The sequence below is a fragment of the Pelophylax lessonae genome (genome assembly GCF_965119305.1).
Source record: "Pelophylax lessonae genome assembly, chromosome: 13".
NCBI lineage: Eukaryota > Metazoa > Chordata > Amphibia > Anura > Ranidae > Pelophylax > Pelophylax lessonae.
In genome coordinates this window covers 116,743,741-116,759,757 of record NC_138780.1, presented here as the reverse complement: position 1 = coordinate 116,759,757, position 16,017 = coordinate 116,743,741, and the positions used below count along the sequence as shown (strand labels likewise).

The following is a 16,017-nucleotide window of genomic DNA, read 5'->3' as shown; positions in this document are numbered from 1 at the left end:
TAGGAACCTTAAGTGCAGCAGAAATCTTTTTGTAACCTTGGCCAGATCTGTGCCTTGCCACAATTCTGTCTCTGAGCTCTTCAGGCAGTTCCTTTGACCTCATGATTCTCATTTGCTCTGACATGCATTGTGATCTGGAAGGTCTTATATAGACAGGTGTGTGGCTTTCCTAATCAAGTCCAATCAGTATAATCAAACACAGCTGGACTCAAATGAAGGTGTAGAACCATCTCAAGGATGATCAGAAGAAATGGAAAGCACCTGAGTTAAATATATGAGTGTCACAGCAAAGGGTCTGAATACTTAGGACCATGTGATATTTCAGTTTTTCTTTTTTAATAAATCTGCAACAATGTCAACAATTCTGTGTTTTTCTGTCAGTATGGGGTGCTATGTGTACATTCATGAGGAAGAAGAATGAACTTAAATGATTTTAGCAAATGGCTGCAATATAACAAAGAGTGAAAAATTTAAGGGGGTCTGAATACTTTCCGTACCCACTGTATATTGATCCCCTACTGGTTGCTTTTAACAGATCTATAGATGGGCACTTTTTGCCTGCTTCCTCGGCCCATCTACCTGGTTGACACCTCCAATAGGACATAGATTCGGTCCAGTGTCTGCCAACTGGGCGTCACGGCTGGATGATTGGCCATACCATTTGTCCATTCCCATCTGGGACTGTACTCCCTGCTTATTTCTCATGCCATGGGATCCTGCATCATCTAGCGTTCTCTGGAACCTATATCATTGGTGCTTAGAAACAGTGTTATGGCCTATTTACTTGGTCCCTGAGAAAGCTAACACAAGAGCCCCACTGCTCAAGCAAAACGCATAGGATATACCAAGTTACACTGTTCCTAGCCACGATCATGAAATTGTACACCTCTAATGCAATGTGTATCTTTTTTATGTCTGTATACAATGCTTTTAACCTGTATTATTGATGCATGTAATACATTTTTGCTTTTTATATTATTATGTTGTATGTACATCACTGACCACCCCCCAGCCTTTAAAATCCCATTTTCACAAGGTGGTGGGTTAGTCAACCTTCCTGTCTCATTCGGAGTGGAATATTGCTGACAACCACGCCTGATGCTCTTTTGCTCCTAAACGTCCGTTTATCAGCAGCAGTGTATATGAGGCCTTAGACTTCTGTCTGACCTGCATGGAAGAATACTTGTGTTGGATCACTGTTGTGTGCCAAAGAATTTGAATTATTTCAGTAGCAGAAAAGGCATGACCTTCAGTTTTGTGCAGGCAGAGCAGGCTGTTTATACGCTGTGTTGATAGTAGAGGCTTCTGGCGCCTCTTCCTCTGGCCATCAGACTCTTGCCAGTTCTATTTCTGTTCTTGTGTTTTGAAGAAAGAATCGGGACCAGAGTGAGACCTCTGGGGCCCTTGACGGCTTTCGTTTTGTCCAAACCAATTTTACTGTTTGCATACACTTAAAAATGTGACAAGCTAATCTGTTTTCTTCAATGACCTTGTAGAAGTGGAACCGCTTTTGTTTACAGACAAACTGAGGAGTAGTCACCATCAATCTTGTTAGAGCTACACTGAGCCTAAGATGTTATGATAAGTCCTCTTACCTCCAGGAAAGATTTTGGTAATACCAACTAGTGTGAATGAGCCATTCTCATAGGAAAAGGAACGATTTTGGTAATACCAACTAGTGTGAATCTGCCATTTTATCAAAGTAGATGCCAGCCTTAAATGGTTAAATTTGAAACCATTTCCACTAGAGGGATACGGAAACGAAACGGAAAATAACTGTTTTTAGAAAAATATATATTTTTATGACTTTTTAATATCATGAATTTAAATGAATATGAATTTATGGTCAGCCCCTATTGGCACCTATAGCACAAGAAAAGCTCAATAAAATTGTATTACTTTAAATTCTTTGGATGTCTTCACACTGGTTCGTTGCGCTTCTGTTGTGTTAAAAATCCTGCTTGCAACATTTTTAGTAAGTTAAAAAAAACTGCACCTAAAACGCACCTCGCCGTTGAAATGCATTGAAAATGCAGCAAGAACGCATCAATAATGCACCTGTGTTATTGTGACAGCATTCACCGTCACTGGAAGTTAAAAACAGATAATTAATGGTTTGAATTGCTTCAGATGGGACGGTCATATTCGCCAGCAATATTTCCATATAGGAATGTAAAGATTTATTCCCATTTGCCATGAAATCTGTTCTTCCTAAATGCTGTGTATATTACATATCTTTTAATGTCAGACAGGTTTTCCTTTTGTTGTGTATTGGGAGGGAATGTGGATTGCCCTTTCTCATTGTTAAGTGTTAATGACCTCACATTGTTCTGTCTGTCTGCCTTAAAAGAAACGTATTATGGGATGTATATAGGTATGTGGATTGGATGCTAAGGGGGAGGGGGGATTGTCCCACATTGTATATTTTTGTGTACACTGTATGAGAGTGTAAAACTCTGTTCCTATTGGATGGTAAATGTTACGTCCAGTCTTCAACAAGGTCCACCTGGGTGGTAACCTTGTGGGTGAAAACTGTATATAAGTCTGTTTTCTTGTTTAATAAAGTTGTTCTAGAGTTACTTCACCCTCAATCTAGAGTCCTGTCTCTTATTGGGGGGATATGCTACAAGGGATTGCTATGCTATGGTCTTCAATACTCCCTTAGAGAATCACTAAGCTCTTGTAAGAGCTTGTGTAAGAGCTTGTTCTGCTGCACTCTCTGGGGAAAGAGAGGTTCACCCACAGGAACCTGGAGCCTTGTCGTAGGTCCAGGGTGGGTAGGAGATGGCGAGACCCTAACCAAGCTGCGGCGGTTCGTGGGTTCTGAAGTGGTTACGGTGTCTGGTGGAGTGCTTGGAGCCCTCGGAAAGCACTAGGAGCATCTGTCAAGGGAGGTACCCAGTAAGGGGTGTCCTGTTCCGTTACAGTTATGTTTTTTATCTGCACCTTTTTCGCCTATGCTGATGCCGAAAATCGGTGCATCTCTAATTTCTACATTAAATTTAGTTATTTCTATTCTGTTCCTGCACAATCTTTTTTGGCAAATCACACATGCTTCCTGGAATACAATGAGACCTATTAATGGTCTCCACAGGGTCACTTTTTTCTAAAAGGCTCATCTGTAAAAGAAATCCTCATTTGCTTACCTTTTGGGGGGTCTGTGCCACTTCTCTGATCCCCAGTCACTAAAAGTATTCGATCTTTGAATAATTCAAATGCTTGCTTTCCTTGCCAGCTGCTATGGTTCTTTCTGCTGGCTCATACTTCCTGGAGTGACATGAGTTGGCAGAAGGAACCATATTCATCCCGCTCTGTGATATGTGAGCTCTCTAAGAGACCTTGAATGCCAACCAGCCCCCCAACTCCGGGGGGGGGGGGGGGGGTTAGGGTGGGTCTGCACCTCCAAGCCATGGAATATTTTCTGCTGGCTGCACTCTTGGGCTATTTCAATGCCAGGAATTAGGAGTCCTGGAAGAACATAAAGACAAAAGAAGTTCTTTGAAGAGGAAGAGAAAGGAGCCAGTTTAGCATGGTGAATTCTTAACCTAAAGTGATTGTTGTAAAGCTTTTTTTCCATTAAAATAGCAAACATGTTATACTTACCTGCCCTGTGCAGTGGTTTTACAGAGTGGCCCGGGTTCTCCTCTTCTCGGGTCCCACCCCGGCACTCCTGACTCCTCCCTCCTGTTGGGTGCCCCCACCACAACCGGCTTGCTGTAGGGGCACCTGAGCCGAGCCACTGCTCTGTGTGTCCATTCACACACGGAGCTGCAGTTTGGCCCCACTCCTCAGTCTCTTGATTGACTCACTGGCTGTTATTGACAGCAGCGGGAGCTAATGTCCAAAAGCCCATCAGAAGTGCGAGTCCTCAGAGAGGCAAGGCTCTCGTGGACATCGCTGAATAGAGAGGGACTTGGGTAAGTATTGGTAGGGGTGAGCTGCCGCACAGAAGTTTTTATTTTTTTACCTTCATACATAGAATGCATGAAGGTAAAAAACCAAAACCATGTGCCTTTTTTTACCATTTTCAAGTGTTACTAAGCCCAGAACCCTGCATTCACTATATCTGCTCTCCCACAGTACACAGAACATGGAAATGCAATTAGTTTAGTAAATATAAACTGCTAAATACCTTTTCTCATCAGCAATATATAGCAATCTTGTGACTTCTATCAGTGTCCAGCTGAGCACTGGTTAAAGCTTGTAGGAGGAGTTTTCTTTCTCCTCTGAGTGTCCTATGAGGCTGCATGACCCCTGACATTCTGTCTGGACAGTGCTGATTGGCCCTGTGCTGATCACATGTACCCTCCGCAAAAATGAAAACTCTCTAGCAATACACGCCAAACTGAGCATGTGCTGAGTGTCTTCTGGGGCTCTATACTATCAGCAGATGGATTGGGGACAGTAAATGAAGGGGAGGATCAGAGAACACAGGATCAACAGCCTTTTTACACAATGTGGAGTATCAACCCCTTAGGTTCTATAGTGAGTATAACAGGACCCTGCATTCACTATATCTAGTCTCCCACAGTACACATAAAATGGAAATGCATCTACTTTAGTAAATGTAAACTGCTAAATACATTTTCTCATCAGCAGTATCTAGCAGTCTTGTGATTTCTATCAGTTCCTATTGAAGCTTATAGGAGGAGCTTTCATACTGCAGACCCGCTGTCTGGACAGTGCTGTTCGGCCCTGTGCTGATCACATGTACTCTCCCAAGAAAAAAAAAAACCTCTCTAGCAATACACACCAAACAGAGCATGCGCAGCCTGACTCCAAAGGCTCTGTCTTATCCGGACAGATTTTGGAGTCAGTGGAAGAAGAGCAGGATCTGTGCATACAGGATTATACATCCTTTTTTGCACAATGCGGAGGATTACCCCTTAGGTTCCACAGTGAGTATAACAAGGATGCTTTACTGCATATACAGACTAATTTTTCTGTTGTGGGTTTAGTAACCCTTTTAAAATCTGTGAAAAATGCATATTTTTATCCCAGTTGCTCCCTGAATGGGATGATCCAGCAAAGCACCAAACAGTTGGTCGTCCCCCAGTGGTAAAGATGAGCCCTTTGGAAGTTTTTATCTGCCGACCAACACTTCATCGCCCTGCTCCTGAACTGACAGGAGGCTAATGCAGCATCACAGGATGGATATCCAGCGCTGCATTGCACATGAAATCAAAGCCATCTAATCACGCACACTTGACCATTGGTGGGCCAGTAAGGCCCCTTTCACACTTATGCGACACGATTTTACCATGATTTTGCCGCAATTTTGAAGCGATTGTGAAAGCTTTGGCTATGGCTCAAAACTAAATCAAATCGTGGCAAAGTAGTGCAGGAACTACTTTGAAGTCGGTGCGACTTCAAAACGCACTGATATGAATGGGGCTCATTGAAAATAATGGAAAACGACTTGTCATGCGATTTTGTGGTCCAAAATCGCGGGACAAGTCGCACTAGTGTGAAAGGGGCCTAACTGTAGCAAATAAATCCCTGTGAAGGGATCTAGACCAATAGGATAGAGCCTGAGCGATTGATGCCAGCCCTATACAAGTTACAGGGTTGACCTTGCAACCTACATTGAACAGGAGGTGACTTGCAACCACTTGTTGGAGGGATCCTAAAAAAGAGGGGCATCTTCTAGAACAGGGATATGCAAACTTTGGCCCTCCAGCTCTTGCAGAACTACAAGTCCAATGAAGCATAGCAAGACTGACCGCCACAAGCATGACCCCTAGAGGCAAATGCATGATGGGACTTGTTGTTTTTCAACAGCTGTAGGGTCACAGTTTGCATATCCCTGTTCTAGAGGAAGGAAAATATTCTTAAGGCAGAACCCTGTATCCCTCACTAATGCTGGCCATACACTAGCCGAAAAATCGTTCGAAAATCTGTCATTTGGTCCGGTTGTTCATTTTTCATCCAGTTAATGGGCACAAATAGAAAATCGGTTTTAACTTTTCAGACCGAAAAAATCGAAGAAAAAGTTTGGAAAATTCTGCCAAACAAACGATTGAAAGGTTAAGGTGTTTTTTGCCGAAACTGTTTGCACTGGGCATATGTGGCAAAACGAACAAAAAATGGATTAATTGATGTCCATTGAATGATTTATCGATCAAAATTCAGTCATTACATGATGGCAAAATCGTTTGCTCTCACGGCTGATACCATATTACCAGACTTGTATACTAATATCTATCTACCCACTCCTGTGCCACATCTGTATACTCAAATCCACCACAAGAAAAAAAAAAAATCAGTACTGATCGGACATTACAGAACCAAAGGAGAATACAACATAAACAATATTCACAAATTTTTATTAAAAAGTGTTCAAAAAACACTCCGCCCTACAACAGGTCATAAAAGCAAGTGTAAGAGCAAACACAGAAACCCCTGTGACTCATTTATCACAGTACCCTAATATGGTTTATATACATGTGCGACGTGCTACCCAATTTTGGCAAGACTATGCTGTCGAAATGAGTTTCTGTAGATAAGCCCGTTTCTCATTTCTTCTTCTTCAGGACCTAAAGTAAAATGGCAGAGGAAACTAAACCATTACCATTTGTGTATAACCACTAGGACATAATACATGATTAACTTAATCTCAATTAGTCCACACCTGATGCATGCATGCATGCATGACTGGCATACAAAAGACCCCGGTGCCCCCCCAAGGGCAACACAAATTCCAACGTAGCTGGAAGCCTATGTCTGAGGTGTCCTGCGACTTTTCCTCCCCCAGATGTCGAGCACCCCAATCCTCCTAATTAACCACCATGGCAATGAACTGAGCATAATGGGACAAAAAAGAAAAATATATGTCCCCATAGTGAGAACGTTAGGGCACAAATACAGAGACTGCCAGGTTATGTGCATTATCGCTTTTATAGGTAGCAAATCTGTGCACTGCAAGGGAACATGCCCAAGTATCCCGCTGTGTTCGGGGAAGCAAAAAGATTTCCTAAAACTTAAAGCCAGTCACACTGAGAACTGACACAGGGCTGGAAAAGCAGAACCAGCCCCCCCCCCCCCCAAAAAAAAAAAATTGTTACGTTCCACTGAATCTGTAAAACTACCACAGAACCTTAAAGTAAAAGTCCACCCTAACACTAAAATCTGTAAATCTACAGGCATCTAAGACTAACCTATCTAGCCCTGTAGAGAAGAAATCGCGATACGTACCTTTTGTGAAGCGGCTCCGGTCCCAAGCTGAGCTGTCAGCGGCGGCTTTTCTGTGTAGGCAGCCGACAACGGAAGCCCCATAGTAAGTCTATGGGTGATGTCCCTTCCCATTCATTTCCCTGCCATTGTTGGCGGTCTCCTCTGCAGAGCTTCCACCGCTGGAGACCAGCACAGAGAGGCTACAAAAAAGGTATGTATAGGTGCATTTTTAAAAAATTTCTTCAAAAAGTTAAATTTCAGTAGTTCAATTTAAAAACTGAAAACTCATATATTATATATAGATGTGTTAGACACAGAGTGATATATTTCAAGCATTTCTTTCTTTTAATTTTGATGATTATGGCTTACAGTTAGTGAAAACCCAAAATTCAGTATCTCAGAAAATTTTGAATATTACATAAGGCCAATAAAAGAAAAGGATTTTTAATACAGAAATGTTGGCTTACTGAAAAGTATAAACAAGAAAACAAATTGACCACGTTTCTAGTGAACAATAATGTTCAATCCAAAAACTTATAAATATGTGAAAGGTGAAATACTGTGCTCAAAAGTCCTAGTTTTGGTTGCAAACAACACAATCCTAAATGTGTTCGCTCTCCTCCAAGACCATCCAAACTAAGATATCACCCTTGAATTCCTGGGTCCCTTCTCCACCGACATTCACATGCACAGAACACTCCCCAGATTGTTCTGACCCCCATTACAGGTAGTCAAAATCAGCATGAATAGTACTTCATAAACATCCGTAAGCGCCTGTCAGTATGGGTACATATTCTTGGGGTACGGTTTAGACGGTGTAATATGTCCAAACAATTTATTAAGTCAATTACAAGTTACACTTAAGGCAAAAGAATGTTCTCAGGCATTTAAAAGCAGGGATGCCGTTCTGCGCTCCAATCATCGGAAGTGGTGGGTCACGTCTTAGATCCATCCCACGCATTTCGTCAGCATGCGTCTGACGTCATCAGGGGTCACATGATCATAAATCATTACTGACTGTGGACGGCATGCAACTTTACTCTTCCTCCAGACTCTGAGACCTTGATTTCCAAATGAAATGCAAATTTGACTTCAATCCGAAAAAAGCAGTTGGGCGTTTTTTTTAGAAGCCCCTGAACCCATCTACATTTTATCTTATCTTATCTGTCCATGTACACCAGGTCGTTTGCGGTCGTTTGCGGGCAGTTGCGTTCAGGGACTTTTTTTAGAACGCAATTATTTGCGTTTGAATGTGCGTTTCCCGGCGTTTCAAATGCAAAAACGCAACCGAACGCGTCCGAGCGCGATGACCAGCGTTTGGCGTTCGCGTTTTTCCATTTTAAAGGGGAATCATTTTTTTTGACCTCTAGGAACGGTTCTAAACGCAAACGCCCGCAAACGCCCGCTAAACGCAGGTACAAACGCGACCGAACGGACGTTTCAAACGTCCTAAAAATTCCAGCATTCAAAGGGACTTTTAACAACGTCCCGTGTACATGGACCCTTAGTCCAGGTAAGATGCTTCTGATGTTGTCTCTGGTTCAGGAGTGGCTTGACACAGGGAATGCAACAGTTGTAGCCATGCCCTGGGTATGTCTGTGTATGTTGGCTCTTAAAGCACTGATACCAGCCGTAGTCCACGCCTTGTGAATCTCCTCCAAATTTTTGAATGGCCTTTGCTTGCTTCTCAAGTCTGCAGTTATCCCTGTTGCTTGTGCATCTTTTCCTACCAAAATTTTATCTTCCACTTAAATCATCATTAATATGCTTGGGTACAGCACTCTGTGAACAGCCAACTTCTTTAACAATGATTGTGACTTACCTTCCTTGTGGAGGGTGTCAATGTCTTCTGGACAACTGTCAAGTCAGCCGTCTTCCCCATGATTGTGTAACCTACTGAACCAGACTAATGCCCCGTACACACGTTCCGATAATCGCACGACAAAACTCGCTTTCGACCTGATCGCGATAATCTGATCGTTAGTACACAGCTTTCGACAGCCGATCACGACAGTTCATCCAAAAAAATCCGAAGGGACAAACAGGAAAACTTCTGTCGTACGACCGCCTCGCGAACGACAATAGTTTCATCAGTACACTATGCGTCCGCTAAAAATTGATCGACAAAGACCGCGCATGCTCAGAAACACTAAAATAGCACGGAAAAAGCCTGGCTGCCATTGTTTTTGTTTTGCATGCACGACAAAAATCATACCGTTTGTACGCATTGTTGAATTCGATGTTAGTATCATGCAACAAAATGCAAATGATAAGTCGTCCGATTATCTGAACGTGTGTACGGGGCATTAGAGACCATTAAGGCTCAAGAAACCTTTAGAGGTGTTTTGCGTTAATTAGCTGATTAGAGTGTGACACCATGAGTCTACAATCATTAACTTTTTAACAATATTCTAATTTTCTGAGATACAGAATTTTGGGTTTTCACTAGCTGTAAGCCATAATCATCAAAATTTAAATGTAGAAATGCTTGAAATTTATCACTCTGTGTGTAATGAATCTATAGAACATGGCTTTCACTTTTTGAATTGAATTACTGAAACAAAATAACTTTTTTATTTTTTTTTGTACATGTCTTACTTTTTTGTAAATGTCTTCCTTTTTATTGTTAAGTAGCTTTTTTAAGCTTGGTTGAGGAAATTTGTTTCATATTCTTGAAATCCTTTCCTTCTGCTTGCCTGCTGTGTTTGTGTATTTGAATTGTCATTTTAGTTATAGAGCTTCTGGGCAGGGACTTCCTTTCTCATTGTCTTGTTCAGTTTGGTATTGCTTTAGACTTCACAGGCTGCATCTCCTACTAGGGTTTGGTTTCTACTTTAAACAAATCTGAAATGGGACGTGTGCTGTATAAAGATTTTTTTATGGTAACCAGTACCATATAGTTTTGAATATGGAATACTCAGTATTCTTGCATATATTTAATCACTTTATCTTAGTTGGGTATATCGAAACACAGAAACCGTTCTGTATTGCGGTGTCTGCATTAGTTTTGATTTTTCAGCCAGTAGAGATGGTCTTGCCAGCATTGGTGTCCTTGTCACTTCCTGTGAGTCGAAAAAAAAAAAAAAAAAAAAACAATCTTATTTTTCTTTAACTTCTAATGCTATTAATCCACCGTGGAATGGAGATGATCACTCCTTTTACTGCCAGACAGCTTCTGTCTGTGACCGTTGCGTCTTCTACACACACTCAACTGCTGCTGTTTGTTACAAGTGGACTGTTGACTTTCCCTCACATGTGTGAGATGATCCCTTTTTTTTTTTTTTTATCAAATTAATTCTAAAGTTGACTGCTGGCTCTAAAAGGAGCTATACTGGGGTGATGCCAGCTGCAGGCATCATCCTGATATAATCACTGAAAGTCCAGTGAGGTACTCTTTTACGTCGCTGGACTGGAAGTGGTTAAAAAAGCGACAAGATGCACAAAAAAAAAAAAAAAAATACTCCACACCAATGTGTGTGCTAAAAAAGTGTCAAACTGTGCATAAAAACAAACAAAAAAAAAAAATATGCATTTAAAGCAGGGCTCGAAAAAAACCCAGGCGCCAGGTCGCTTTGGTGACTAGAATTAGCGGCCTGGCGCTTGGGTTACACTGCGGCAGGTGTCTTGTCGTCAGACATCCCAAGTCTCCTGCGAGGTGCGGGAGTCTCCTGCATGCTGGCTGCAGCTCCCTGACACCCTGGTTCCTACAGTGGAGGGAATCACTGGCTGCAAAAGATATCTGAATGATGCCTGCAAGCATCATTCGGATATCTCCACTTAAAGTCCAGGATGTAAAATAACGTCCTTGGGCTGGAAGTGGTAAATAAAAGTACACCTATATTTGGAGACCAAAAGGGATGGGTAAGAAAGAGGATATTGCCTTTCTTGGAGAAAATGCTGCTACAGGTGTTGTACAGTATTAATGATATCAGCAAAATTCTGGGCCATCAATCTGGTTCAACAGGGAATTGTCGAATTATGATCCATCTGCGGGCAGGCTGGCTTCTGTACAACCAGCTTGTTGGAAATTTTTCGCTCAATATGGGCTGCTGGCTATACCTGAGCTGTTAAGCGTATTCTGATAGCAGGGATATGCTTGTGATGTAAACTTGACCTCAGCTTGGGTTGGAGCTCCAGCCTACATGTACAGAATAAATATTGGCTTTTAATACACAAGACCAGTGTTGCTCAACCTTTTTTCAGTCGAGGCACACCCCCAAATTATGTACAGTCTCGAGGCACCCTTTAAAATTATAGACAGTCTTGAGGCATCCCATCCTAAAATGTAAAAACTATTCTAATCATTTTACATAATGCAGCAACATACACTCATGTATGACACCCAATGTTAGAGGTACAAGTTGGTACTGACTAGTATTCCAATGTTTCTCTTTTTCCTAAGTTTTTCTCCATCGCTTAACTAATGTGACCCCAAAACCTATGGAGAGAAGCAGGGGAGGGTCAAACAAGGATGCTACGCAGCCAACTGACCTCCTCCTTTTTTTAATTGATGTTGTAATTCGTCGTTACCAGATCGGCAGATAGAGGGTTGTAATGGTATACAATTAAAACCTGTGACTTTGTGTAACTAAAAGGCAGCCTTCATCCACCTGCTGCCTTGTATACAATTTCTGGGAAATTTTGGGGTTATTTGGCTGAGGCACCCCTGAGGAAACCTCAAGGCACACCAGGGTACTTGGGCACCCTGGTTGAAAAAGGTTGCACAAGACTATGGATCAAAACAGGACCAAGTACTTGGTGTCCTGGTGGAATCATCTAGGATTTTATATGTCATGGTGATACTTCCTCTTTAAAGAGGTTGTAAACCCACATTTTTTTTTTTCACCCTGCAAGAGAAACACATAATGAGCTAGTATGCATCGCATCGATCACGGCACGGGGCTCTGAAGGAACGGCACGAGCGGCTGTTCCTTCAGAGCGCATGCGCCAGTGACGTCACTGGCTGCATGTAAGGTAAATATCTCCTAAACGGTACAAGTTTAGGAGATATTTATAGTACCTATAGGTAAGCCTTATCATAGGCTTACCTATAGGTACAACTTGCAGAGGAGGGTTTACTTCCTCTTTAAGGGACTTATGAGACCGAATAGTCTTGTTAAATATGGTGATGCCTATTGTTCTCTTTCTACTTCTACTCCTAATAAAAGTTTTGTAACTGATTGCTTTTTCATGACTCTGTGTGTGAAGAGGTTTTTCTGTTCGCTTTCTGTTAAATTGATAGCCATCATTTGTGTCATTCACTATTTATTGTTTAAGTGCCCCCACTTTTCACACTCCTTTTACAGCCTCTTTGAGTTTAAGATCCTAGATAGAGACGTTTGACTGCAGGTTGACATTGGGAGACAATGTGACCTTTTTTGTAGAGGAGTTCTAATCTCTGCACCTTTTTTGTTTCTTTTATAGAAAATGCAGAATCCATTGACCTCAAGCAATTTTTCGAACAAAACTTCTCTCACATCTACTATGTTTTCTTTGAAAACTTTGTGATAATTGAAACATCCGTGAAACAAAAAGGTAAGGCTAAATTGACTGTCCTAATTTTTTTTTTTTTTCTAATGAAAATTATCTCTTCACTCTTCTTTCTTTTGGTTAAGCTTCTGAAATGTACAGGCTGTCCCATGACAATTGTTTCTACAACTTGACCCTGCACCTCCTTTTTCAACAGTTTTGAATTGGCATTTTTAACTGCCTTTCTGCTGTGTTAGCCAGTAGGTGAGGCCTGTCAGTTATACCATATGAGTTTTAGAGGACCACTCGCACATGTTATCAGACGGCAGAAGAAATGTGATGCTGTGTGGTAAAATCATCTTCTTGCTAAATTCTCACTTTAACCACTTCAGCTTCAGTCCCCAAACCCCCCCCTATGACCAGGCCATTTTTTGTGATACGGCACTGCGTTACTTTAAGGCCCCGTTCACACTGGGGCGATCCGACTTCCCGGGGCGACCTCTGAGGTCGCGGTGCGAGCAGCGCGCCGTGACCTCGGATCGGCCGGCACGGACTTCATAACATTGAAGTCTATGACTGTCGCTCCGGGTCGCCCCAAAGAAGCTCCGGACCCTTTTTTTAAGTCGGAGCGACTTGTATCGCTCCTATTAGAACAGGTCCGCAGCTTCCCTATGGAAGGCGACCTGTGAGGCGACCAGGTCGCCCCAGTGTGAACGGGGACTAACTGAAAATTGCACAAGTAATGCAACACTATACGCAAATAAAAATGTATGTCTTTTTTTTCCCCACAAATAGAGCTTTCTTCTGGTAGCATTTGATCCTCTGTAGTTTTTCATTTTTTGTGCTATAAACAAAAAAACCTGATAATTTTTGGAAAAAAAAAAAAACATTTTTTTACTTCATGCTATAAAACCTACCCAATAAAAAATGTAAAAAAATCTAGTTTCTTCATCACTTTAGGCCAATGTTTTATGCTACGTGTTTTTTGGTATAAAAAAAAAAATCTCTAACCATATATTGATTGGTTTGTGCAAAGCATCTACAAACTGTGGGATATTTTTATGTCATTTTTATTCATTTTTTTTTTAACTAGTAATGGTGGCGATCAACAACTTATAGTGGGACTGCTACATTGCGGTGGACACATTGGACACTAAATTACATTTTTGATACTTTTTTGTGGACCAGTGACACCACTACAGTGATCAGTGCTAAAAAAAATATGCTAGTGACACTGGCAGGGAAGCAGTTATTAGGGGTGATCAAAGGATTAAATGTGTTCCTAGGGAGTGCTTTGTAACTGTGGGAAGACAGATCTGTGTTCCTGCTTACTAGAAATACAGGATCTCTGTATTCCCTACTAACAGATTGATGATCTGCCTTGTTTGGCATCCATGATCTAAGCAGTCAATTTAGTAGTAATTTCAATATTTATTATTGTGTTATAGATAGGGTTGAGCGGACACCTAGATGTCCGTGTTCGACGGGTTCGGCCGAACTTTAAAAAAAAGTCCGGGTCCGTGTCCCGGACTTTTACCGAACTTTTCCCGGACACCGAACCCCATTGAAGTCAATGGGGACCCGAACTTTAAGGCACTAAAATGGCTCTAAAACACCAAAGGAAAGGGCTAGAGTGCTGCAAATGGCAGCAAAACGTAATTAAGAGCATGGCAAGTGCTCTGCAAACAAATGTGGATAGGGAAATAACTTAAAACAACAAAAAAAAACAGAAAAATAAAACAATGTTCTTCTTCATCTCTGAAGGACGAGGCCCATATGGAGTAGGAGGGAGGTTGAGGTGGTGGTGGATGTGGCGGTGACATAGGCGTGCGCACAGGGTGTGCTGGGTGTGCCTGGGCACACCCTAATCACCTAGGGCACATAGCATTGCCAGTGAGGAGATGGGAAAGATCTCCCTGGGACCTGCTCTGCTCTATTTCTCCTTGCCTACAGGTACATGGCCCCGATACATTACTCTCCCTGCTGGCAAACACATGCATGTGTATTTCAACTTTGGGGTGCACACCTTAATGCAATAGGCTGCGCACACCTATGGGCGGTGTAGGTGGAAGCGGCGGTGGAGGAGGACCAGGGCCGGATTAACAGCATCATGGGCTTGGTGCTGAGGATTTTGAAGGGCCTTAAGGGCCGTGCCTTGCCATGCACCCAGAGGAGGAAGGGTGCAGCCATGCATGCCTAATTCAACATGGGATGCTGTCTCTGAAGCCCATAAACACATCCATGCATCGCCAACTGTCCCTCCTTGTCCGGCCTTCACGCTGTGTGGGGAGGTTCTGAGGGTGCTGCCTGGGGAAGCGAGCATAGAAGCCAGACTTCTGTGTTTACAAGTGACAGAAGAGCGGTAACAGTGAATATGGCCAACCCGGGGCCTATATAAAAGGTAGGGGCCTGGAGCTGCAGCTCCAATAGCCCCTACATTAATCTGGCCCTGAGGAGGAGGACGAGGTAGCCAACACTGCTTCTTTTCAAAAATTTTAAATGAGGGTACACCCCAAAAGAGTGAGAAAGAGCAAAAATGGAACAATGGGTGGGTAAGGTCGGTATCCATTGCTATTCTGCGTAAGGTACGGAAAAGTCCCGTGGGATCCATGCCTGGTTCATTTTAATGAACGTGAGCTTGTCCACATTGTCTCTGGACAGGCGGCTGCGCTTGTCTGTTATAACGCCCCCAGCCGTGCTAAATACCCGTTCAGATAATACACTGGCTGCAGGGCACGCCAGCACCTCCAAGGCGTAAAGGGCAAGCTCAGGCCATGTGCCCAATTTGGAGACCCAGAAGTTGAAGGGGGCAGACCCGTCATTCACTACATGTAGGCGTGTGCACACATACTGCTCCACCATGTTGGTAAAATGCTGCCTCCTGCTAAGACGTTCCATCTGAGCTGCTGGTGCTGCTGTTTGTTGTGGCGTGCTGACAAAGCTTTTCCACATTTCGGCCATGCTAACCCTGCCTTCTGAGGTGCTGGCGGTGCCCTGGTTGCGTTGGCGACCTCCTCCTCCTCCTCCTCTGCCTTGTGCTTCCACTGTGGCCCCGCTGTCAGATGGGAATGCCAGCAGCATGGCGTCTACCAGCGTGCGCTTGTACTCGCGCATCTTGCGATCGCGCTCCAGTGAGTGAATTAAGGACGGTACGTTGTCCTTGTAACGGGGATCCAGCAGCGTGGCCACCCAGTAATCAGCACAAGTTAGAATGTGGGCAACTCGGCGGTCGTTGTGGAGACACTGCAGCATGTAATCGCTCATGTGTGCCAGGCTGCCCAGAGGCAACGAAAGGCTGTCCTCTGTGGGAGGTGTATCGTCCGTGTCCTCTGTATCCCCCCAGCCACGCACCAGTGATGGCCATGAGCTGGCCTG

The 16,017-nt window shown here is 43.0% G+C and overlaps 1 protein-coding gene across 9 annotated transcripts in view; it reads left to right on the top strand.

Annotated features, from left to right (window-relative positions):
- Positions 1–16,017, top strand: part of RALGAPA1 (Ral GTPase activating protein catalytic subunit alpha 1) — a 508,613-nt gene that overhangs the window by 56,598 nt on the left and 435,998 nt on the right. For all 9 annotated transcript variants that reach the window (XM_082275707.1, XM_082275706.1, XM_082275704.1 and 6 more), the window contains exon 2: positions 12,598–12,708. In XM_082275707.1, the coding sequence (XP_082131833.1) occupies positions 12,598–12,708 (111 nt within the window). The remainder of the gene's footprint in view (positions 1–12,597; positions 12,709–16,017) is intronic.